Here is a 26960-nt window from a genome sequence, read left to right as displayed (position 1 = left end):
AGAATTTGTAGAGTCCGGCTCTCCTATTTTATGAACTAGCACAGTATTAAATACCGAGTGCTTTGCTGTACCTATTCCAAAATTAAAATTCAAGATGTGGGCTATGGTAAGATGAGGGAAAAAAATGTCAGCGAATGTATAACAAGAAGCAGAGGAGCCCGGAGACATAAATTATGTCAGTTCTCAGGATAATTTACTCTGCTGGCGATAGGATGAGACTGAAAAGTACTGCACGGCCAGGAGCCTGGCAGCGTTGTCACTGTGGGAGCAGCGACTCGCAGCAGCAGCCATACGTATGTGAGAAATTAGGGTTTTTAAAACGAAGGTAACCAGTCGTTGCCCTCCTTTATTTTAGCTGGCGCTTATGATCGTGGGTTTGTTTTTGTTTTTGTTTTAGAAAATCTGACTCTGTGAAAATTTATCTCACAGGTGGAAGTGCGGGGGGTGGGGGGCGGGGGGACTTTTGAAAAAAAGTAAAGACCATCTGACCCAGTCCTTGTATTTAGGAATGACGGAATTCCTGGAGCTGGACCTGCTAGCCAAAAGGCTTTAAATGACCTCGTGTGGCCCCTTGCTTATTTCTCTTGAATCGCTGGCTTGACAGTATCCAACTACAATTTTCAGGGAAAAAGCATGAATACACTTAACCTGATTTTCCAGAGTCAACAAGGAAGGCCAGAGAGTGCTACTTCCTGCTTGGTTCTTAGAAACAGATAAGACACCTCTAACAGGGTGGATTATTTAGAATTAGATGAAAGTAGATATGTTCCCGGGAACGTTTTTTGAATTATAAACAAAATTGGTTTGAAAATCATAATCTGAATTATTAGATTATTATATTATTAGGAAATTCTCATATATCTGTGTTTATTCCTTGCATGGGAGAAGGTTACAACAGGGTAAGCACTTCTGGGAAGATTTTTGAAGCTCCAAAGGCGAAATGTTTGGAGTAAGCCCAAGGCTGTGATGCAAAGCCCTCTGAGCGCACGGTCATTGATCATAGACATCCGATGGCTGGGTATCAGTAGGCCTTCTCTCGTAAAATCCAGCCAGCGTTTTTGCTGTTTTAAAGTAGTCTTCAGCGAATTCATTGTACTCATTTGAGTACTTGTGGAGCAGCAGGACCTTAGTGCTGAATATGTTAGAGAGCTAATGCCTGAATCTGGTGACTTAAGGTTTGAATTTAAGTGTTTTTCCCTGTTTACATGGAATAATTTGAACAGGGAAAACTTGTTCCCGTTGAGCTGTTCCTAGGCATAGATGCACACTCATGCTTACATCATAGCATAGTGGTTGCTAGGCAACAAAACCAAATGTCAGCTTTTTTCATCAGAGCATATCATAGTGTGCTTTTAAAAAAACACAGTCTCATGAGATGAAACACTTTCATCTTTCAGTTATACTTTGCTACAAATCAGTCTTTTTATCATGGTACAAAACATGTGAGAAGCTGTTTGCACTTTCAAAAGTGAACTATAAGTAATATAATTATGAAAATCCCTGTGAATGTATATCTGAAGCAGTTAGTTTAGAAGGATACGTGGCACATAACTAAACAGCTGACTTGCTTCCCTTCACCCTTCCCAGACGTACACCTGCATACACATACTCACACAAGGTTTTTTAGGGGTTGGTGCCAGCCTATTATGGAGGCCATCTCCATACAGTCTTGCTTTGCCCGCAAAATTAGTTATACAATTGGTAAAACCTGACAGAATATTTAAGAAAAACTTAAAACCGAATGGTGTTATATTTATAAAAAAAAAAAAAAAAAAAAAAAGCTTTTCACTGGTGCCTTATGGTCATTTCTAATTTGAGAGAGCACTTAGTTTTGTGAAGAAAATAGAATTAAAGATGGAATATATTCCCAAAAAGCTCACAAAATAGGAACTGTTAAATAATAAGGAGAAAGCAAACTAGGATAAAAGTAAATACTTCATGCCCCATCCATACACATTGTTGTATCAACATACACATGTAACATTCATGTTAAAAACAGTGGTAAACACATAGCACGGAGAAACTGACATCAACTGGGTAAACCAGCTGACCCTGTTTCGAGGTACGCCTGATCAATATCAAGCCTTCTCTAGTCCTGATGGCTCACCTAATCCATAAAACAGGATCTGACAAGCAAGGATCAGAAATGGAAAGGAGGAGTCACTAAGAAAAACTCCCTGAACTCTCAACTTTTGCCTCACCAAGGTGAACATGGTAGGAAAAGACTGGGGTAAATATGAAAATAGAATACTCTGCCGCTTAGTAATCACGAGCATGAGCTGTAGAGTCGGGTCCACCTGGATTCCAGCTTTCCAGCTCTGCCACTGGCGAGTTTCAAGAGCTTACACAAGCCACTTCACCTCTTTGAATCTCAGTTTCTTCCTCTGTAAATTGGAGAAGACATTCCTTCCAGAGCTGTAAATATTAAGATGACATAATGTGTTTAAGGCACAGTGAACATGCTCAGTAGTTATTCTTATTATGTTCATTTCCTGAAATGATCCTAGAGCCTTTCTGTCCTTCCCTAATCTAGATTGGCATGACAACAGCAAGGAGTGAGGCCAAGCACACGTTATGGGAAAGCGCTAATGTTATCTGGGTGACTAGGGACCTGCATCTCGATGACCTGGAGAACAAGTAGTAGAAAAGGGCACAATTAGTTCACTTTCCAGTTCTCGCTGTCAAAATCCAAATGTCAAATCCCCTTCCAGTCTTGGGACAGTGCTGGCCACATCTCCACCTGTGGTCCCCATTGCCATATCAGAGAGACACTTCCCAGACCCTTTCCCCAAACCAAAAGGATTGGCTGTTGAGATCATTTGCAGTTCTTTCCATTTAAACCCTGGCAGCTTTAAAGGTAATCAAATCGGGGTTTGTTTAATTTTTTTTCTCTTTAAACTGAGGGGAAATTAGCAATGACCCCTTCCTCCCATTGTATTACATGAGAAGCTGTACAACATAATTACTTTGTTTTGGGTTGGTAACATAAATGTTGCTGTCGGGCGGTGTGGAGTCCACCAATATAATTTTGAAAATATAGATAAATGCCTGTACTTACTTGGCAGTAATTATTATCTTCTGGTAAAATAACAGAGTAATGTTGGTCATTTAGTGTGCGGTAAGAAACCCTGATCTAGGCTCTCTCCCACTTACTAAGATGGAATAATTTCACCAAGAGAAAATGTGCTAATTGTTCCTAAAAACTAAGAGAGGGGCAAGAGAGAAATCTCTTTTCTATCTATATGTGAATTATACATTTCCCTTAATGGGATCAGCCCTTCTTAACAACTGCATATGATTTTCTGTTGTATCATGTCTAACACAATTTGCGCCTTTTCCCTCAGGCCCTTGATGGGTTCTTCTTTGTGGTGAATCTGGAAGGCAACGTTGTATTTGTTTCAGAAAATGTGACACAGTACCTAAGGTATAACCAAGAGGAGCTGATGAACAAAAGTGTATATAGCATCCTGCATGTTGGGGACCACACTGAATTTGTCAAAAACCTGCTGCCAAAGTCTATAGGTAAATGATGGTCTGCCGGGTCCCCCTCCCCCCCATACACACGTGGTCTTGGTTGGAGGGTAAAGTAGCACTGTATTATGTCAGTAACTGGGTGCTTTTAGAGATGCTTAGATTAAGTGTTTAAACTTAAAAGTCATGGAGAAAAGGGCATCTGCAGATCGTGATCTTGAACAACTGATTGTCTTGATCCTCAATTTTAAAGTACATGAAGAGAATTCAGATGGAAAGTACTCCTGTGGCAACTGTTTTCATGGGGTTTGTGTTGTGGTTTTTTAAGAGGGTGCCACGTTGCCCTCCTCTCTATCCAGTGCCAGCCGACCCTGCTTTGTGCTTTTTCCCCATGATTAAGAAGCAGAAGGTCATGAGAAGTTTGAGAATTTGACTTCACAGAAACAAAACCCTGAGTCCGTCTTGTGAAGGGAGTACGCGTGTGGGTGCGTACGGTACTCTAAAAATAAAATGTTAAGGAACAAGTGGCATATAGAGGTTCAAATGCTATCAGCCTAGGAGCCCTAAATGGGCCCTTTCATTTCCCAGACGCTCCGGTGGCCCCCTCAGACACTGCCTCCTTACCCCGTTTCATATCCCTGACTCCACCTCATCTGGAAGATGCTGTCCGGGAGCGTCCGAGAGTGTTGAGGGCCACATCGGAACATGGGCGGTTCACAGCATGGACCCACCTTAGCCGCTGCTCTGGGGCATCGCCGTTCCCACTTACTGAGTGGTTCTTTTTTTAATATTCTCACTTAGACTGATGATGCTAAGAACATTTTCACAGATAAAAGGAAGTGCGTATTTCAGGACAGAATAAGGTCAGGTCCTGAGTTAGCAAGTATTTCTGTTCTTTTTTTTTTTTTTCTTTTTTTTCTCCAAATTGTTTCTATTAGCTGGTCTTACTGTTAACCACAGTAAATAGAAGAAGGCCCTTTTAAATTCCATTATGGCTCTCTTTTCCTTGGTTACGATAACCCTTCATTCAGTGACTGCAACAGTAATACAAAACATAGGAATACTCGTGTGAGATTCTTTTATTATATTCTCTAGTAAGTGAACAAGAAAATAGGATTTCTCATTTCAAGTAACTAATATTTTCAAATCTCTTCAGTAATTTTATGACTTCCTCAAAGGACCTATGCTTATTAATTTGGTATTACTAATCCACTTGTCTGAAGAGCTCTTTTCCTTACTTCACATTGTCCTTTTTTTATATTTTAAGATTCCTTATTAACCTGAGGTAATAAGAACTCTTTTTTCTTTCTTCTTTGATTTCTGTGTAAGTCTCCATTTCGTGGGTGAGCTTGCAGAAACGCTGACGGTGACGCAGATCCCCCACGTCTGCCGAGGCGCGTAAAGCTAGCTGTGACTCCTTCTATAATTCTAGAACAGCTTCTTGCAGTTAACTTGAAATTTCCTTTTTTCTTTCTAGAGTGTGTTTTCTTGTTCATTCCTTCACAGCCCAGCGGCTGTGGGTTTAGCCTTGCATTCTCCAGAACACCTAGATGTCCTTTTAAGTGTTTTCCAGCTAGTGAGTTTTGAGGGTATGTTTGCTGATCTTCTCGCTGGCCCTTTTTGTGATCCCCCCCTTTCATTGTCCTACTGGCCATCATATTTCTTAGAGCATGAGGAAGAATAAAGAAAATATTCCAGCTCTTCTAGTAGTTGAGCGTCTTTCTCCTCAGTTTTCTCCTCTGTAGAATGAGAAAGTGGGTCCGGCGATCCAGAAACATGAATCCTCAAAATCAGTCATTCTTTTGCTTCTCTTGATTCACTAGTGCATTTCCCCAAAAGTAGTCTTTCCTCTGTCATTACCTCTCTCCTGACGTAATACACACATTTCTGAGTGTGGACACCAAAGCAGAAGACATGTGAAGTAGTCTTTGATTTGATAAGAAATAAATGACATTAGCACTGCATCTGCAAGGAGTTTTCAGTCTAATTGAGGAAATGTACATGAAACCAAAAAAAAAAAAAAAAAAAGCTACAATAGAGTCATTCAACAGTCAAGTTACAAAATATACTCTAAAAGTTCTATAAAATTCGGGGTGCCTGCAGGGCTCAGTCAGTTGAGCGTCCAACTCTTGGTTTCACAGTTTATGGGTTCGAGCCCGTTATCGGGCTCTGCACTGACAGTGCGGAGCCTGCTTGGGATTCTGTCTCTCTCTGCCCTCCCCCGCTGCTGCTCGCTCTTTCTCTCTCTCTCAAAATAAATAAACTTAAAAAAATTTTTTTTTCTGTAAAATTCTATAAAAGAAAAGATCTGCGAAAGGAGGCAGTGTAGGGATCTTGGCCTCAGAGCAGGCTGCATTTGGGTGGGAGAAATAGAGGCAGCTGAACACTTTAGAGAAGGTCGCAGGAGCAAAGGTGTCCACACAGGACCGAGTATGGAGGACCGTGGGGGGAGGCTCGTGCTGGCCCACATGGGAGATCTGCTTAGATGGATACGGTGCGGCTGGTTACTGAGATTTGATTTATCAGTTTGAGTGGCTTTCCTTTTCCTGACCTTTTAAAAGAACTTTTTTCCTTGTAAGGCCCAAATCATTTTAAAGAACTAACTGCATGCTACAGTCGGTGCCAGCTACAGATTTTTGAGCAGGGGGTAACATATCTAACACTAGAATACAAGTAGGTGGAACTAAATTTCCAAGAAACCAAAGCAAGGGAAACACAAAAAGAAAGAACTGTATGCTAGTAATGAATAAGCAAGGCCTGCGCTTGAAAGGAAGGAGTCAGGGTGAAGGGTAAGAAGTGTAAAAGTTATTTTGAAAATCCCAAGAGTGTTCCCAGGTTGTTAAGACAGTAGCATCATTTTGATAATTCGGCAGCGGTGAGTCTGATGTTAGTTCCTTGGTAATTCTCGGCTTGCTCTCGCCTCACTCAGTGAACGGGGGATCCTGGTCTGGCGAGCCTCCCAGGCGGAACAGCCATACCTTTAATTGCCGGATGCTGGTAAAACCTTTGCCTGATTCGGAAGAGGAAGGTCACGACAACCAGGAAGCGCATCAGAAATATGAAACTATGCAGTGCTTTGCCGTCTCTCAACCAAAGTCCATCAAAGAAGAAGGAGAAGGTAGGGCAAAATCAGGATATTTCGTATGTATGTGTGTATTTATTCCTGTGCTACTTCTTTCACTCTTCATTATCTGAAACTCGTGGCCACACAAAGAAAAATTTAGACGTGGTTTCTTTATCCTTTTCACCTACTTAATTTTTGTGACGAATTCAATTTTTATGTCTGTAAAACAGCACTATCCGATAGAATGTTCCGCGGTGATGGCTGTCCAGGGCAGCCCCTACTAGCCGCATGTGGCTGTTGAGCATTTGGTGTTTCAATAATGCAAATGGGGAACCGACTTTTCTACTTTATTAAGTTTATGATTACATAGCCACATGTGACTAGCAGCTGCCTAACTAGAGAAGCTCTCTTAGTGGTTAAACCTCCCAGGGATCCTAAGCTCTTCTGAATGTCTACTGTGAGCCACAGCCCTAGAAAAATGCATAAGTACAAACAACTTGTTTCATACACTTTCCAGGGGTTAATGGATTCCATCTAGTTTATCCGTGGATGCAGGGTCCAGGATATGGTGTATGTGATAGAATGATACTTGAGAGAGGCTAGAGACAGGAGTGGGGAATGGAGAGGACTTCAAGCTCGTAGGCCCACCCCCCTAAGGAGATGCTGACTAGTGTCCAACCCCCGTGCCCTCCAAGCGAGCCACACCACGCCGCAGAGGGTCACTGTCTAATGTGAAGCAGGGCCGAAGAATGCTTACTGCGTGCGTAGCAAGAGAGGAGGTGTGGAGGAGCGCTGGCGAATGGAGACCTCGTGGGCTTTGTAGTCAGACAGGCCAGGTCAGCCACTTACCAACTCTGTGACTTTGGGCAAGTTTTTTGACCTCTCTGGCCTACAGTTTACCCTCTCATCAAGGGGAGTCAAGAGTATCAGTATCAGAATGTAGTAAGGATTAAACGAATATGCCTGAATCACGATTGGCATTAAATACTACAGAATGTCCTCGACTTACGGTGGTTTGACTTACTTTTTTTTTTTTTTTTAACTTTACATTGGTGCGAAAGCGATACACATTCGGTAGAAACCATACTTTGAAGTTTTGAATTTGGATCTTTTCCCAGGCTAGCGATATGCCTACAATGCTCTGTCAGGATGCCAGGCAGCGACAGTAAGCTGCAGCTCCCAGTCAGCCACGCGATCGCAAGGGTTAACGACCGGTACACTCACAACCATTCCATACCCACGTGTCCGTTCTGCTGTTCGCTTTTGGGATGGTGTTTAATAAATTTCATGAGATGGTCAGCACTTTATTAAAACATAGGCTTTGTGGTGGATGATTTTGCCCAACCGTGGACTGTGTGTATTTGAGCACATTTAAGGTAGACTAGCCTAAGTTATGCTTGGCAGTTTAGATGTTTTAAATGCATTTTTAACTTAGAGTATTTTCATCTTAAGATGGGCTTATCAGGACATAACTCCATTGTAAGTTCAGGAAATTCTGTAGTTATTTGGTTTTATATGCAAGTAATTTGTAATTTAAATTTTATTGAAAAGTAATGGGGCTCTCAGAGGTGACATAATTTTTCAAAACTAAGTTTTTCCCTAGGTATGCAATGTTGAGGGATTTTTTTTTCTTTTTATGCAACAGAGTACGTGCTGCTAATTCACCCATCTAGGATACTGTTCTTAAAGTGGTAGAAAAAAGACGTAACTGACCTAATTTGTGACTTTGTGCTGTGTATTTAAACACTTTTGTACCTTTAAAGTCTGGTTCTAGATAATTAACACAGTATGGCCTACGAGTAGGGTTTCTGAGCCATGGTGTGCTCAGATTCGAATCCTGGCTTCACTGGTTTTGTATGGTGTTGGGCAGTTACTTAAACTTCGTGCTTTGGTTTTCTCCTCTGCTAAAGGGAGATGATACTATCCCTGCCTCGAGTTCTCACAAGGACTAAATGAATTGATAGCCTCTAAAGCAGCTAAAAAGAGGTCTGCCTCATAGCAAGTGCTCAAAAATTTAGCTTTTATTATGTTGAGAATGAAGATTACATTTATATTTGTGATGCCCACCATTACTAGATAGATTTAGAGAAATTCTTCCCCAGATTTAAAGATGAATAATCATAAATCAATGACATAAGATATGAAGACTATCATTTTAACCTTTTATCCAGCATTTTCGAAATTAAAAGAGCTACACCATGTGCTCCACTTGTTACAAAGATAAATAAAACATCTCCGTGTTCTCTAGAAGTGAACACAGATGAATAAAACAGTCGACGTGGGTGAGGAATAAAGGCCTAGCGTTGGCCATGTGAGAAACCAGCCGAGGCCGAGATTCCCAACTGTAATGCAGCCGCCCTGGTGCCTGCCACACTTTCTAGGATTTCGTTCGTGTTCACATCTAGACTCCATTTATACTCTTTGCGTTAAATCGCTCGTTGCCATTCTAGGGGTAGTTCCGTAGCTGGGTAGAAGGTCTATCTAGCTTTCCCATATCGTGGTGAACCAAAAACTCAAGGAGCAAACCCTCGACAGAGCAGAGTATCAGGTTTTAGTTTTCGCCATTTGTCTACTTTATGTTGAACTAAGCTGGTTGTTCCCATCAGCCATTCTGTGAGAAAGGATTACACGCTCTTCCGTCCATCGCTGAGCAGGTAGTTTTCAGGGCAGGAATGCTAGCGTGGTGGGTGTACTTTCGCAGCGTGGGTCGTGTGGCTTCAGCAGCTGACCCTGCACGGCACACCCTATCCTGTCCCCCAGCTGCTTCCCACTCAGGGGAGGAGAGCATGAAGCCAGTGAGTGGCAGAGGCACACAGCGTTTGGGCACTCCCTCCTTCGCTGATTTACAAGGTCATGTTATCATAAAGACATTTGAGTTTGTTTGAATCACTGAAAAAGCCTATTATGATAACCATAAATGTATATGATTGAAGATTTGCAGTCCTGCTTGATTTGTGTGGCAAGAAGAGTTCCCATGAAGGAAAGACCAGGTCTTCCCTCATCAGAAAGTTTTACTACTCGCCAAGATCTCCAAGGTAAATTTTCTTTCCAGAGAAGACCGGGGGTGCCTGGGTAGCTCAGTCGATGTAAGCATCAGGCTCTTGATTTTGGCTCGGGTCACCATCTCGCGGTTTGTGAGTTCGAGCCCCGTGTCGGGCTCTGTGCTAACAGTGTGGAGCCTGCTTGGGATTCTCTGTCTCCCTCCCTCTCTGCCTCACCACTGCTCACACAATCTCTCAATAAATAAACAAACAAACAGATTTAAAAAATATATACCAAAGAAATCATTGTAGAAGCTACATATTTGTAATGTAAGGAATATATTTAGAAGATCACAAAGAAGCTGGGAATAGTGACTGCTACCGGGGCAGAAGCCTTGAGGAGCTCGAGGAAGAAGGGGTGGGGGTGGGGGGACACCTATTTTCACTGTCTACCCTTTGTGTGCTACCTGTTCTAAATAAGTAAATTTTATCTTTTAAAATGTTAGTCATTTTCGTAAATAATAGATGAGTACGTAGGTATAATGCTTGCTGTTATTTACTAGGCAAGATCACGTCACTGGATACCAGCACCATGCGGGCAGCCATGAAGCCAGGCTGGGAGGACCTGGTGAGAAGGTGCATTCAGAAGTTCCATGCGCAGCATGAAGGGGAATCTGTGTCCTATGCTAAGAGGCATCATCATGAAGGTAGGCATCTCTGCATGGTACTTTTCTTGACGTTGATTTTGCTTTGTTACTACTTCCTGTGGAAGCTTTCTCTGAAACAGTGGTTCTGAAGTTCACCTCAGGAAACTCGGGTCTGTTGATTTTTTGTGTTCATACGTACTTTGCATCATCCGGCCCAGAAAATGCTGCCATCTAAAGGAAAACTTTGTAGACTCTGTGGGACAGAAGAATGAGATGACTAGAAGATGATTTCATAAAAACAGAAGAAAAGGAAGGGAAAAAGGTCATGTTCGCTGATCCTAAGGCTTCTGTATATATAAAACTACATAATCAGGTACCACTTAATATCAAAAGAAATACCTGAGTCCTAAAGACAATCTGGAAGTAAGAACGAAATGAAATGTGCAAGAGCAGCTAAATTCCTGATAGGGGTCTCCCCGGCCCTCCTTCCACGTGATGACCACCGAAGACTGCCCAGGTATTTCTAGAAGGCTCCAAAAAATGAGGGGACTTGACTGAGGTCACGGGGCAGCTAGACTAGACCGTAATTAACAGGACCGCTAGAGCCAAAGCCAAGACTTCAAAGTCCTGTGTCAGTAATAACAGCAGCCCTCACCGAGCACCTGGCCTTTGTCCGACGCTGTCCTTCTTTGTAGTATCTTGTTGCTCCTCAGCAACAGCCTGTGGGCAGGCGTCAGGAACTCAAGTTATCAACGGGAAGGCGGACGCAGGTGAAGTGACTGGTCAGCACCCGAGCTTAATCTGGGGTGTCTCCTGGCAGTCTCCCTGTCGTGCCGCTCCCAGAGTTCTTTGCACAGAATCCCGTCTCCTCTAGTGCATTCTGGTGTTTTGTCATACTGGTGAGAACAAGGGGGGAAAGATGCCTTTTCCTTAGCTCTTCCTCATTAAGCACTAGGTGGGGGAGGGGGAGAGAGACCTCTTCTTCACCTAGTCTCCTGATCTGCCCCCATGGACGCCGTGTGTCCGGCGCGGGGCGCCTGGCTAGTGGGCCTGGATTCCCCAGGGAGCAGCCACCGTGCCTGTGAGGGACGAGGGGCGGCGGAGTGTGCCCTGCAGCTCGGTTGGGCGGATTGTCAGCGTTTTGGCAGAAAGAACATCCCGACTCCTCATTGAAAACAGAGTTTTAGTTTGACCTCTTCCCTTCAATGTGCATCTGCGACCTTAGCGTTTTACCAGTAGTGTTTGCTTAGACTCTGTGTTTTAAGACCGCTGATGAAAAAGTACAAATCGTAAATGACCTCTATCCCCATTCCCTTACTTTTCTCCTCATCTTATTCATCTTTTTCATCTTCTTTATCCTTCTCAGAAATAAGCACACAATCCAGAACCTGTGTCTTTCAGCATTTTTTTTAAGTTGGAAAGAATAAGAGGAAATAGAGGTTCTACACTTGGCAGAAATCAGTATTTAACCTACTGTTTCACTAGATCTGGTTTAAAATTTAAAAAATAGTAACAACAAAGAACAAGAGATCACCACGAGCAAACATGGTCAGTATCCTTGAGTCCTGAGTAGCAATGCCCTACACGGAACTCTGTGGCCTCCCTTTGTAAACAAAAGGGTTTACACAAATGTACCAGACACCGTGGTAGGTTTAAACAATTGGGACCCACTGAAAGGAAACTCCAAAATGTATGAAATAGGTAAGATCGAAGGTAATCGATCACACTGAGTAAAAATCTCCTAAAATGTTGTGTTGAAATGGAAGAGCTTGCTAAAGAAATCCAGGTGTATGCTTAAACGTATCTACTTTAGTAGTAGAGATGTCTGACGTATTTCCAAATGAAATGGATAACCTTCGGGGTCACAGCCGAGGTCAGATAAAATTCTGAAATCCTAAGCCATTCGAAACAGGAGTCCCGTTAGAAAGATTGTATTCGTTCTGCCTTTTAGGAACATACTGCGCAAAAGCAAGATACACATAAGTACAGTGATTCATTTCCAGGACTCCCACTTTGCAGTAGCTTCGTGCAGCAGTTGACGGCACAAAGTAGTACCCAAACGCTGCGTGTACCCGAGACTGCGGAGGGGGTTTCATGGGGGAAATTGCTCGAAGTGAAATTCTACCAAGAAAAATCAGAATCCACACTGTGCGTCAGTGACTCTCTCGCTCCCTCCCTCCACTCACTCACTTGAGGCAATTTTGTGGGGTCAGGAACGTGCTGGTTCTGGCTGGTCTTGGGGCTAGCGGTTCAACCCACAAAATTTGTGTAGAAGAGAATGCAAGAAAATACGGTAGGCTTCTTAAAATGGTTTAAGAGGGTAACCAAATTATATGGCTCCTTTTTTTTCTGAGCCGAAATGTTCTTTTTCAATATGTAGTATTTGACAGTTTTAAAATACAGTTGTTCTAAAAGATAAACCTGAAGTTTTATTGTAAGAGAACTTATTTTCACCTAGTTGATTTATACATTTTCTTCTGTTGTCTTGAAAATGGAAACAGATTCTTTATCCAGAAGTTAAACCATTCCGCTTTTATTGTTTCAGTTTTCTGTTTAGCCTTTGTTTTTCCTCTGAAAAGATTTTTCTGATTGTTTATCTTTTGCTTCCTGTTGTCCCATCCACAGAAGTCATACTTCTTCTTACACACTGAACAACAGATTGGGGAATAGTACTGTGAGATGGTGAACAGTACGTAACTTCAAGATGAATATTCAGAGGATACGTTTAACGTCATAAATTTTACTGTAATATTTTTATTAGCTTAGAGGGAAATTAAAGGCAACTTTTACACTTTAAAGATATCCTGTCTGTGCACTGTACTGTTTATTTTAAACAGATCATTGTGAAACTTGTTTTGAGCTAATAAATGGTTTACACTCTTTTTCGCCATGGTCCTGAAGATTTTAAAAAGAACCTAGCTTAAGGGTCTAATAAGCCTTATTTGAAAAACGAAAAACAAAAAAACACAATATATTGAATTTGTTAGCATTTTAGTAAAAAAAAGTGTGCTTTTAAAATGCTGTAATGTTTTAATATCATAAACTATTACTGACAACTTTTTAACATGCTGGTAGGAAAATCTTCAACTTAACAAAGTTTATTACTGTTATTATATCTTATCCTGCCCCTACTCTCTGATTTTTTTTTTTTTTTCTAAACATGCATTCTGTTTCCTTACTTGCCCACAGTGCTGAGACAAGGATTGGCATTCAGTCAAATCTATCGTTTTTCCTTGTCCGATGGCACTCTTGTTGCTGCACAAACGAAGAGCAAACTCATCCGTTCTCAGACTACTAATGAACCTCAGCTTGTAATATCGTTACATATGCTTCACAGGTAATCCTAGTTATAAGAAATCATTTTCAAAAAAAAAAAAAAAATCATTTTCCCTTCCCAAGTCAAGAGAAGTGTTACAGAAGCAACAGATCACCCTAGAGCTTTCCAGCCTTGTCAGACATTGCTGTTAATCAGCCCCGGGCACGTAAAATATAAAACTGAGTTGCTATTAACTGTTGGCTAAAAGCTTATTTATGATACCAGCGAAGAGGGCTATACTTTGAATTCTCGTCTTAATACTAGTGACTTTTAAAAGGCAGCCGGAAGAATATAGGCTAGCACCGGCTTTGCTCTGGCACGACCGCCTGGTAGGTCGGAGAAGGGAAATCGATCAGTTCCCAGCGGTGACCCATGCAGTGTGGGAGTATTGAGGCATGATTGCTGGTCCTGTGTGTTTAAATCTAAAACTCTCAAATATACTCAGAGGCAATATTTTAGATTTTTATTCTCAGGCTTAAATTAACTTCTTGACGTTAGCCTTTAAATTGAAAGCTAATGAACATTTCCATAAAAAAAGAAAGTACAGAAAATTGAATGTTGTTTTTAAAATGAATTTGTCATAAACTATATTGTTGTAGAGCACAAATTTAGGAAAATGATTACATTTCAAGTTATGTAAATATTTATGGGTGTGCTATATAAAAGTTTATGAGCTACTGTCAGAAGATATATAAAGTTGCTCTGGTTAAAGAGTCCCCTTTTATTACATTTCTTGATTATGTACTTTCTTGTTTAGGGATAAAAAAAATGGGCAGCCCTGTTTGCCAACTGTTAATAAATCTGACCTCAAACTGAAACAATTTGAAAGTGATTACAGATGTGCCAAATTTCACCCCCCTAAGTGAAAGCTGATGTTTGACAATTTGTGAAACCTGTTTTGTTTGGATTTGTGAACACATGTGGTAACTCACAAGTGACTGCCAAGGCTGTAAATTAAAGCTCATAGGACTTGGAAAATCATCTAGCTCAGAAAACCTGCTTTTAGTCACTAGTAAGGGAGTGGATGGGAGCTGTCTAGGTGTTGGGAAAGTAAGATCACAGACCAGGGTCACTCCGAAGTTTTGTCCCAGGTTGTCTGTTGGAAGCTCTCACTTTGACTTGGAGAGGGATCTCTTAGACAAGGTGATCTAATCCTAAATGCTTTTGGTAACTGTATTGGCTCTAGAACTTGTGGAGTTTCTAATAGTTAGGGATGAGTCCCCCAGCCACCCCACCCCCACCCCCACCCCCACCAAGTTTGCTATTCGTCTTGAGCCAAGTAGTATACCTCAGAGCTCTCTGGGCTTCCAGATATGACTATTGTTAGGAATTAGAATCTGGCAAATAATTGAAGACAGCTCCACTCGTTTGGGTCCTTCCTTTAAGACGGTACAAGTTCTTAGTTATTCATGATAATATACATACCATTAAATGAGAAAGATACTGTGTACTTGGAACCCCTCTAATGTCTTATCTGGTAATTACAATTTTGAAACAGTAGTAGTCAGATTTAAAGACAGCCCCTCTGTAAAACCGCAGACATCTTAATGAGTTGACTGAGAAACATCCCTCTTGGTCCAAAACTACGCGTGTTCAGTCTTGTCCGTAATTGCAGATTGTTTCATCAGAGTGTTATCGGTCCTTTAAACGTACTCTGTTCTTTTAAAGAAAAGAGGCCATCTCGTTTTCTTAAACTAATAACAACTTGCTAAGTATTTTTTCTTGTATATTTCTTTCCTCATTATACAGAGAGCAGAATGTGTGTGTAATGAATCCGGATCTGACTGGACAAGCGATGGGGAAGCCATTGAATCCAATTAGCTCTAGCAGCCCTGCCCATCAGGCCATGTGCAGTGGGAACCCAGGTCAGGACATGACCCTCAGTAGCAATATAAATTTTCCCATCAATGGCCCGAAGGAGCAGATGGGCATGCCCATGGGCAGGTTTGGTGGTTCTGGGGGAATGAACCATGTGTCGAGCATGCAAGCAACCACTCCTCAGGGTAGTAACTATGCACTCAAAATGAACAGTCCCTCACAGAGCAGCCCTGGCATGAATCCAGGACAGCCCAACTCCATGCTTTCACCACGGCATCGCATGAGCCCCGGAGTGGCTGGAAGCCCTCGAATCCCGCCCAGTCAGTTTTCCCCCGCAGGAAGCTTGCATTCCCCTGTGGGAGTTTGCAGCAGCACAGGAAATAGCCATAGCTACACCAACAGTTCCCTCAACGCACTTCAGGCCCTCAGCGAGGGGCACGGGGTCTCACTGGGGTCATCGTTGGCTTCACCAGACCTAAAAATGGGCAATTTGCAAAACTCCCCCGTTAATATGAATCCTCCCCCACTCAGCAAGATGGGAAGCTTAGACTCCAAAGACTGTTTTGGACTTTACGGGGAGCCATCTGAAGGTACCACTGGTCAAGCAGAGAGCAGCTGCCATCCGGGAGAGCAGAAGGAAGCAAACGATCCCAGCATGCCCCAGGCTGTGAGCGGCGAGAGATCTGACGGACAGAGTAGACTGCATGACGGCAAAGGACAGACCAAACTCCTACAGCTGTTGACCACCAAATCTGACCAGATGGAGCCTTCGCCCTTATCCAGCTCTTTGTCGGACACAAACAAGGACTCTACGGGCAGCTTGCCTGGTTCTGGGTCGACACATGGAACCTCGCTCAAGGAGAAGCATAAGATTTTGCACAGACTCTTGCAGGACAGCAGTTCCCCTGTGGACTTGGCCAAGTTAACGGCAGAAGCCACAGGCAAAGAACTGAGCCAGGAGGCCGGCAACACAGCCCCTGGTTCAGAAGTGACTATTAAACAAGAGCCCGTGAGCCCCAAGAAGAAAGAGAATGCACTACTTCGCTACTTGCTAGATAAAGACGATACTAAAGACATTGGTTTACCAGAAATAACCCCCAAACTTGAGCGACTGGACAGTAAGACAGACCCTGCCAGTAACACAAAATTAATAGCTATGAAAACTGAGAAGGAGGAGATGAGCTTTGAGCCTAGCGACCAGGTGAGTTTGTAATGCGCTCTCCCAAGTGTACTAATCCATACCCATCACGGCTTCTCGTAGGGGCGTTTGGAGGCCTCGGGTGACTAGAGACAAATAAGCCTTCTGCTTTGTTGTCCTGACGTTGAAACAGACTTCATTCTCACTTCAGCTGCCCGTTCCACATATTCCTGTCTAGCAAAGAGCGACATTGTTGTAGAGCGGGGCTGGGCTGACTTTTCTTTTCTCTTTTCTTTTCTTTTCTTTTCTTTTCTTTTCTTTTCTTTTCTTTTCTTTTCTTTTCTTTTCTTTTCTTTTCTTTTCTCGTAAGGGGCCAAGTGGTGAATATTTTTGGCTTCACAGACCACACGGTCTCTGCCACGGCTCTTCAGTCCCGTCATTGTAGCGCAAAGACAGCCAGAGACCTAGACACTGTGTAGACAAATGAGCGCACTGTGTTCCAGTAAAGCTTTACATACAGACGCTGGTATTTGGATTTTGCAGTTTTCATGTGTCACAAAATACTCTTCTTTGGATTTTTTCTTCAAATATGAAAAAATGTAAATCCAGGGGTGCCTGGGTGGCTCAGTCCGTTGAGCGTCTGACTTCGGCCTAGGTCATGATCTCATGGCTCGTGAGTTCGAGCCCCGCATCGGGCTCTGTGCTGACCGCTCAGAGCCTGGAGCCCGCTTCAGATTCTGTCTCTCTCTCTCTCTCTCTCTCTCTCTCTGCCCCTCCCTCACTCATGCTCTGTCTCTCTCAAGAATAAGTAAAACATTAAAAAAATTTTTTTTAAATGTAAATCCATTCTTAGCTCAGGGGCCATCCAAAAACAGGTGGTGGGCAGAATTTAGCCCACAGGCCAGCTGTAGTTTGCTGACCCTGTTACTAGCAGACGCCTGAATTGGAGATAATCACTTCCTTGAAACTGGGCTTTGTTAGGACAGACTTAATTAAATTATTTCCCATCTACCTTGCTCTCTCTTTTAAGATAAGCGTTTGGTTTTCAGACCTAATGAAGATCGCTGTACCTCTCTTTATTGTCTACTACAACTTCTGATTAATGCTAAAGAGTCATTTAAAAGAAAAAAGAGTTCTTTCTGACATGATGGCTTGGCATAAGGTGTTTCTTGGGGACTCCGTGAAGTCTGGGTTAATGATCCAAGACTTCACCCTTCATTATCAACTCTGTCTAACCCCTGGGAACTGCCCTGTACTTCAAACCTTTTAACTGACTGGTTAACAAGTGAAGAAGCTGCATAGGCCTTTCTAGTTAAAATAGTTCACTAATTTGTCTTGAAATTTGGTTTTCAAGGGGATACTTTGTGTGACACACCATCTTGGGGGACTGGGTGTGGAGGGGAGAGAAGAGAGCAGCACTTCCCTGCTAGAATGTTGAAGTCCGCTGAGTCAGCAGAGGCGGCTGGCCCTGGGGCAGGGCTAGGATTGAAAGCAAGAATCAGGAAAGCTGAGGCCCTTCTCGCCCTGCTAGCTGGGCTCACTCCACAGTTCTAAGCATTTAGCTTCCTTCGTTTCTTTCACTCTGATGTCTTGGCAGCTGCTGCCATTCCTATAAAACAGGTAGGATTTTCTAAACCTTTGTCCTTCACAAGGGAAACAGCCTAATTCTATAATCATCGTTGATAATTAATCCTTAAACTTAGAGGTCAGCGCAGGGTTCTGTAATACAGCTATTCTGTAATGCTATAAATTCAAGTAAATTGGGGAAACTGAAAGTTTTAGCAGAAAGGTAATCGCAAAACCTTGGATAAAGTATAGTGTGAAACTATATTGACACCTATAAATGTTTTCATCTCTTGAGGTTTACTAGGTTAGAATATACAGAGCTAGTGGCAGTTCAGAGTGGCAGACACATACTGTCACTCAGGTCTCCCTAACACATGCTAGAGGCCAAGATGGTGACCCGTGTCGGCCACCTTAGCTTAGTGGCTGGCCCCTCCCTCCATACACAGGATTTATTTCTATCCCAGGCCTGAGGCCCTGGGGACTTAGAGGGTCAGGGAAGGGGGACACTGCTTGGCATTTCTATATTTAGTATATGATTACACTAACTTCAGGCAAACTGGAAAAGAAAAATTTGTTTTTAAAGTTCTTGAGTCACTTGCCATGTCTAATTGTTGCTCAGGGGAGACATTTTTCTAATCAAAATCCTCTCACCTAGGGTACGTAAAGCCCGGGTGTAATCAGCACAAATCTGTTATTTTGGATGGACCAAAAAGCAGTGTAGACACACACACACACACACACACACACACACACACACACACCACAGTATTTGGATGGACCAAAAAGCAGTGTAGACACACACACACACACACACACACACACCACAGTATTTTTTTCTTAATGAAACCCAGTCCCTGGCCTCACCCTCCATTCACTCCCATTTAAAAATAAAACTCCACCAAAAAATACTGCAGAACAAATTTAACATTGAAAACATTGCAGCTTGAAAAGAAAAGTTACCACAGGAAGTATGCATTACTTAAATTTAGATCAAAGTTAGAACGCGTTTCTTTAAGGAAAAAACACTGATTCTTTTGCCTCCTGCTCTCCTTCACTATTCCCAAAACAGATTCATTGTATCTCCTTTTAACTGCTGGACCGCTTTGTTGAAGGTTTTTCTTTCATTTCCAGGGAATCTAAGTTTTTTATTTAATAAGGTAAACTCTTAGGGAGCCCGAGTTTACACTTAACTGTCTTGTTATTTTGACTCAGAGAAGAGCCATTGACCAAGTTTGTGTTTAACCTACCACTAACTTATTAAGGGCAGGAAGTACTTCGATCGTGCTATTATACCTAAAATAGAGCTCTTTACTGGGCAGAGTATTTAAACAACATTTGTTTCTACGTCATTTCGTCACCAGCAGGAAGCAGTGACAGAAAAATTTCCAAAATGTTTACCGACTGTTTTTGTTAATGTTTACTTGTTTTTGAGAGACAGAAAGAATGAATGTGAGTGGGGGAGGGCCAGAGAATGAGGGAGACACAGAGTCCAAAGCAATCTCCAGCCTCCAGCCTGTCATCACAGAGCCCCATGTGGGGATTGAACTCACGAACCGCGAGATCATGACCTGAGCCAAAGTCTGATGTTTAATCGAGCGAGCCACCCAGGAACCCCCCAACTTTTCAGGGGTGTGTTGATGTTCTCTCTGATGCTACTGGGCCGGTTATAATGAGGGTTCAGAATTATAAGGAATTTCTGAAAGGAATTTCTTCTTATCTGGCACCACTAGGCAACCCATATTTTAAGCTGGTAATGTCCTGAAAATTTTCCTCCAAATGTGGCAGAATTGTATAACCATTTTTTAACAATTTTACCATTTCTTAACAATTTTTTGTTAGGCAAATGTGGTAAAATTGCACTTCTTATTTAAATTTTTGAAAAGATGTTTTGTAACTTATCAAAATACTTGTTATTAAAATGCATGTGCTCTTTATATTTCCTTCAGAGAACAAGTTGATTTGACACATGAAAAATTCATAAAACCAGAAAAATGAAAAATTAAAGAAATCAAGTCCAATTTTCATTTTGTAGAACTTTTATAAAAATCTTTCTGACTCATTTTCTGCCTGAAATAGTTTAAACTAACTATTCAAATTGATGTGGCTAATTTGAGCATTCGAATAGATGCCTAAGCAAAACTTGGAAGTATCTTGGCGAAGCATTTTAAAGGAAGGCATTCCTCTTTCTGTTGTGAAGAAATCAGGCCTAACAAAGTAGACATGGACTGGAAGAACTTTTGATGAGAACTAAAGCTTAAAAAATTTAGGGAAGAGGGGGAAATATTTGATCAGGAACTTATGTGGTCAGATCTGTCCCTTCCACAACCTACGCGACTACAGAAGAAAATGCCATAGTTGTCAGATTTTATTGCCTAACAGCCAAAGGGGTTATAGTAGACATTCTGAATTTTGTCTCCTTGATGAAGAACATTTAAAGTACACTTAAGACAATTAGATGAATGTTAGATGTGTACTCCAGAAATTAACAAGAAATAAACACAAGCACAACAATATTATCTCTAGTGGGGAAAACTGCATAATACATTCTTCTGATGTAAGCTCAATGAATTCAAACAGTGTCTGTCCATAGTTACGGAGATCTAAAGAGCCAATTTCTTTTGAATATGAAACCAAGAAGTTCCTGCAAGGCTTTCTAAAGACAAAAAAGCATTTAGTCACTAGACTGACCCACAGTTGAATTTGGTCAGCTCTTAAAATGACAAAGATTAAAATTTGAAAATCAGTTTGAATACGTACTTTTTAAAAGTAAAAATCAACCGGGGCTCCTGGGTGGCTCAGTTGGTCAAGCATCCAGCTTCGGCTCAGGTCATGATCTCGCAGTTCTGTGGGTTCGAGTCCCGCATCAGACCCTGTGCTGACAGCTCAGAGCCTGGAGCCTGCTTCGGATTCTGTGTCTCCCTCTCTCTCTGCCCCTACCCCACTTGTGCTGTCTCTCAAAAATAAACATTTAAGAAAATAACAAATAAAAATCAACCAAGGAAAATCCTGAATTTTAAGTTTTCTAATTATTTGAAATTTAAACACCAATAAATTGATTTAAACCATCCAAACATATTTTAACATTTTATATGTATAACATTAGATTTATTTTCAACTCATTATATTAGACACAAGAGTAGGTTACAAAGGAAGAATCATGAATCTTGTCATTAGAACTCTATGAGGGGGGCACCTGGGCAGCTCGGTTAGTCGTCAGACTCTCAGTCGTGGGGCTCGGGCCCCACATCTGGCTCTGTGCTGGGCGTGGAGCCTGCTTAAGATTCTTTCCCTCTCCCTTTGCCTGCCTCTCTCTCTCTCTCTCCCTGTCTCCCTCTCTCCCTCTCTTTCTCCCCCTCTTTCTCTAAAAAAAGAAAAAAAAAAGAAAAAAAAGAACTCTTTGAAACGGGTGATAGTTATTTTTCTGTTTGATGTGGTTTAAAGTATAATTCTATTTGCATGAAAAGAGTAAAGGTCAAAAGGAAAGGTAGGAGTCTAGACACAGGCTGTTGTAAATCTACGCTGTAAAAACTTTCTTTTATACATACATACCTGGGATTGGGGGCAAATAGAAAATCATCCATTAAGGATAATATACTTTATTATTGTTTATCTGAACCGATTTATGTTGGCTGTTTCCCATCCAAGACAATCTGTGAAACTTTTTCGAGAAGTATCATATTATTTCAGTCCACCTCCTTTACTCCCTACCCTCTCCCCACACACACAATGAGCTTTAAAGGCCACTTAAAAAAAAAATACACAAGACAGCAGCATAGTAGGGAAACTTGGTTTCATAGGCCAGCAATAAACTTCAGTTTATTAGAACCTCTTTGTTATCTCTTTAGTTTATTGATACAGTTATAAAGATATTTATCACACATTTTTATGAAATATTTTTCTGAGTGGCTCAGTTGGTTAAGCATCTGACTCTTGATTTCGGCTCAGGTCATGATCTCATGGTGGGTTTGAGCCTGGGATTCTCTCTCTCTCCTTCTCTCTCTGCCCCTCCTGGGGACTCCCTCACCCTCTCAAAATAAATAAACTTTAACATATATATATTTTCGTGATAAATCAATGGAAATTTCATTGATCCTGGGCCGTTTTCTTAAATTCCAGGTTAGTATGGTTAAGGGAACTCATCTGATTGAGTGTCCGTTACTATATTCTAGGCACTATCCTTGAAGGGAAATAAATGTTCCTACTAATGTTTACTTACACCTTTTGTATTCAGCAAAAACACGACATAGATTTACAGCAGAGTCACTTTACATGTCATTTGATTTACATAAAATCGTCTGTTCTCATTCAGAAGAAGCGGTGGCCGTGAAATGGTTAAGCAGCGTGAATAGTTTTGCCTACCGTTTTTCCCAATAAGTATGTACCTACAGAGCGATCCTGAGGTGGCTGACAAGAGCTTTCTAGGTTTGGGTTCTCTTGTGGCTCTGACTGTGGAAATGTAGCTACGTGGTTTTAAATGCGGCACAGCCCCTACTCTGTCATTTAGGACTCAGCTGAAGAAACACCAGTGTGCTTTCACCTTGGAGGAGAAACGGGCCGTGTTGCCCGTGGAGAGGGAGGGGACGTGGTGATGCATTGAGGTGTCTTCCTGAGGAGTTTTAAGGGTCATTTTGTCTGTGTCTGTCTGTGCTTTAGGATGCTAACTTTGGAACCTAACCCGTACCTAAGATGTATCTTTCCCGTGTTTGATGCCTCCATCTTTTGTTAGAGATGCGCGGCCAATCTAACTAGAAAACGGTCTGTGATTGCTCCAGCCACCACACTGGGAGCTTCCTAGAAAGTGGATCTCCAAGGTGGTACGAAGCTAGTTGACGCTGAACAAGGAATCAAATAAAATGTCACTTCCTAACTTGAGAAATATGTCCACCAAGACTTCCCATACAGATATTACGTATGCCATAAATTGCAAAAACCATAGCAAATCCAGCCTCTATGTGGGGAATAGGAGTTCTACATAGAATAAAACTGTGAGCCATTTGTTTCAAGTGTGCCTCGTATCAGATGTAAACAATTTCATTTGAATTGCCCGTGTCGACAAAGGGTTTAGTCATGGTGAAGGACTTGAAGTCCACCCAGGGACTTTGGGGAAATTGCCTAACTTCTGTGTTTCCACCTACACATCCAAGAAATCATTCTTACCACTTTTTCTTCATTAGAAACTACTTCTAACATTTAACTTACCCACTTTCGTTTGTAGTTCACACAGCCCGATTTTAAATACTTGGCACATAGATAGGTTCTACTTACAAGAACGTAAAATAAGTTGAGCTTTTTGGAAGAAGAGTAGTAGGTATGAGATAGTGGTAATATTTATCTTAGTATTTTGATGTTGTAATGGAAATGAAATTATTTCGGTAAAAGGAAAACCCTATGAAACGTTACTTCTGCCTTCCGTGAACTCAGGTTTAATAGATGCTATGTTTGGGGACACCGTGTTTTATCCTGCTTCCCTACATGTTGTCACCTAGACTGGTGAGTGGCTGAGAAAGCCACTGTCCTTTGAAACTGAAAGTGCAAGCAAGGAAAAAAAACACCAGTCAAACTGAAAAGGCAACGTTTAACTATTCATGGTTTCTCTGAGCTTATTTCGTGTCTTACCCCTGCTCTGAAAAAAAGAAGTCCAAAAAGGAAGTGACCATTTACAAAATACTGATTTACTGTAAGTTTAGATCACATTTTATAGCAGTTTTTTGTTGTTGTGATTTCCTAGGCAGAGTTAACCACAAAACCTAGACCTGGACTGTAAGTTATAGTACACTCAGAGTTAATTAGAAATCTGCATACTCGTGATTAATTGAATTATCAGCATAAAATAAAGGGGAATTTATAAATTGCCAATGAAACACAGTGCTGGAAGGGAGCTTTCTAATTCAGTCACCTCCCTTTTTCTAGATGAGGAGGTTGAGGACTAAGAGATTAAGTTATTTGGCCTTCGTCAATTTAATTTTTTAAAAGATGATCGATGAACTTGTTAGGCCTGCGGGATGTGATTGCGTCAGCATGTTTTGTTTGGCCGTGGCCATGCCATATCCCAGTTAGGTCTGTAATTGCAGATGCGCCCGTGGTGCTCACTCTCTAGTAGGACTGGATAAACTCTCCCGTTTGTTAACTGCAGCCTGGCAGTGAGCTGGACAACCTGGAAGAGATTTTGGATGATTTGCAGAATAGTCAATTACCACAGCTTTTCCCAGACACGAGGCCCGGCGCCCCTGCTGGATCAGTTGACAAGCAAGCCATCATCAATGACCTCATGCAACTCACAGCTGAAAACAGTCCTGTTACACCTGTTGGAGCCCAGAAAACAGCATTGCGAATTTCACAGAGCAGTGAGTATGAGATATTGATGGTTATGCCAAGAAATTCCCATATAATCACCATTAGAAACAGTGATTATTAAAATCTGATACAAACAGCTTAGTCACTTCAATGTTTTTGTGGTCAAATAGCACCATCTACTGTCCTGGTTCTTCAAAACACTATTCAAAATGGATTCTAGTGAACATGGCTTTCCAGCATTCTCTTATGGTTAATTGAATCAACACGGAGGGAGACTGACCTACATAGATAAAGTTCTTTAGATGATTGTCATATTTCCCTTTATTTTAGCTACTGCCTTCAGAAATGGAGCTTAAAATAGACTTTATATATGTCTAGATATGACTAGATACTGGAAATATAGAAAATTAGAGAGTTATGCTGACTTTTTAGGAGTGATATGGTATTAAAAATTCTTACTATTTAATCATCATACATGAATGGGCTATATATGTTAAAAATATCCTATCTCTTAAGAATCGTCCTATAAATATCAGTTTAAATGGAACTTTACCATAAACGTTTTCTAAGTGCATTTTAAGTTGGCTAATTTGATATAAAGCTTGAAGACCTTAGACTATTTGATAAAATACATTTTATTTTAGATTTTTGTGAGTTTAAGATGAATTACTTCTTCACCATGATCACTTAATTTACAAACTCGGTAGTTACCTAAAGTCCAACAGTTTGAATGGGAAAAAATATCTTTCCTTTACAAAGAGATATAATTTATAGAAAGATAGATGACCTCTTCAGTGTTAACTCGGTGAACAGAATGGTTTTTCCCTCGTCAAGTACAATCAGATTCATTGTTCAGCATTTATTCCCAAACCAAAAATGGCAACCACCAACCAAATCACAAAATAATCTTTAATTAGTGGACCTTTCTCAAGTGATTCTTGATTATTCCAAAAGGGGTAAAACAAAATAGTTTTTGCTTGTTATCTCTCAAACCTGTCTGTTTCATGAGGAATGGAAAGTAGTTGGGGACCATGGGAGATCACAAAGTCAAAGAGTTGGGAAGGGAGTAAGAAGCATACTACAGAGTTTATGCTCATTAACCAGAGGCATTAATGAAGGGCAGCATGGGAACTCATGGTTTCTCCTCCATTTGTACCTCCTAATGGAAATCAGATTATTGACTGGTAACTGAATAGCAAAACCTGAGGGAGTCATGATTAAGCATGTACATAATTTCCATTCCAAGCCCTAATTCTTGTAAATACTTTGTTATTAATTGTTAAGAACTTATTTCTTTATTTTGAATGTTCTGTTTCATACTATGCTTATGTAATTCAGTGGAAATACTTGATATCATTTAATCAAGTAGTAATAAACTGTCATTTACAATATCTGTATACTTGTAAAATTTAATAATGTTCTTATCAAACTATTGGTTGTGTGATTGGATAGTGCACACTGCACCGTGGGTTCTTGTTGGTCAACTGTAAGAATCGTTTCAAATCTAAACAGGTCCAGAATTTAAAGAAGCTGTATTTAGAAGATTAGACGGGGCCGTAAAGCTTTAATACCGACTTCAGGTAGCAGAGATCACACTTACAAGATTTAACTTGCAATGTGAATAGATACTTGTAAGCTAATTCTACTCCTAGGAAAGTCCAGTTAAGAAAATGATGTGTCCAAAGCACACGTGTCTAGGTTTGGGATTGTGTGCAGGACATGTTTATAGCTTCATAGCTGTGACAGAACAATACTCCTAAATTCAAATAATGTAACACAGGGATGAAACCATACGAGCGGTCTGCTCAGCAAATACGATTGAATGTTAGAAATTAGTATTGGGGAGGAAATATATGATAAGTAATAGACACCTTTTTTCTCTCTTTTTGCAAGATTGTTGAGAGTTAAGTTGGAGACTTGTTGACTAAATTATGAGTCCACGTGAGTTTGTCTTTGATGTAGGCCTTTGGTCCTTGAGGTGCAGAGCTTTGATATTTTACAGACAGCATTTTCCCTACTGCCTCTGTTACTTTTTATTTTCCATTATCCTATATTAACCTTCAATTTTCATGTGTTTTCTCCTTAGCTTTTAATAACCCACGACCAGGGCAACTGGGCAGGTTATTGCCAAACCAGAACTTACCACTTGACATCACATTGCAAAGCCCAACTGGTGCTGGACCTTTCCCACCAATCAGAAACAGTAGTCCCTACTCAGTGATACCTCAGCCAGGAATGATGGGTAATCAAGGGATGATAGGAAACCAAGGAAATTTAGGGAACAGTAGCACAGGTAAGGGCTCAAATGCACTGTTACTTTATTGGTGAGTTATTTAATTTCGTAATGATTCAGCCACATCAAACTAGTCGAATTTCTCAAATGGAATTTTTTATGTTAGAAAGTAATATTTGAACGTAAGAAAATTCTGCAAATTTTCACTGTGAGACTGGCATGTGAAGCATTGGAAAGCATTCCAGTAAGCTTACTGTTTTATTCTGTGATCATTACTTTCATAGGGTTTCTGATCACTAACCTATAGCATAGGCTGATTTCTTCTATTCCAGTTTACAGTCCTAGACATCATAGAGGTGCGTGTAAGATGATTTGATGAGTTGCTGGCATCTCATGTAATCTGCTGATAATCCCAAGCCTCCCTCTTAATTG

The 26960-nt window shown here is 41.2% G+C and overlaps 1 protein-coding gene across 6 annotated transcripts in view; it reads left to right on the top strand.

The window, feature by feature from the left end:
- Positions 1 to 26960, top strand: part of NCOA2 (nuclear receptor coactivator 2) — a 291022-nt gene that overhangs the window by 228692 nt on the left and 35370 nt on the right. For 4 of the 6 annotated variants that reach the window (XM_047074015.1, XM_047074017.1, XM_047074014.1 and 1 more), the window contains 8 exons: positions 3345 to 3522; positions 6401 to 6589; positions 9469 to 9570; positions 10080 to 10223; positions 13353 to 13500; positions 15229 to 16498; positions 24135 to 24345; positions 26382 to 26588. In XM_047074015.1, the coding sequence (XP_046929971.1) occupies positions 3345 to 3522; positions 6401 to 6589; positions 9469 to 9570; positions 10080 to 10223; positions 13353 to 13500; positions 15229 to 16498; positions 24135 to 24345; positions 26382 to 26588 (2449 nt within the window). The remainder of the gene's footprint in view (positions 1 to 3344; positions 3523 to 6400; positions 6590 to 9468; positions 9571 to 10079; positions 10224 to 13352; positions 13501 to 15228; positions 16499 to 24134; positions 24346 to 26381; positions 26589 to 26960) is intronic. The other 2 variants (XM_047074020.1, XM_047074019.1) reach the window with 2 other exon arrangements.

The sequence above is a fragment of the Lynx rufus genome, unplaced genomic scaffold (genome assembly GCF_022079265.1).
Source record: "Lynx rufus isolate CCGP_SWC_20201006 ecotype Redwood Valley unplaced genomic scaffold, mLynRuf1.p SCAF_12, whole genome shotgun sequence".
NCBI lineage: Eukaryota > Metazoa > Chordata > Mammalia > Carnivora > Felidae > Lynx > Lynx rufus.
This window is presented reverse-complemented; position numbering and strand designations above follow the sequence as displayed.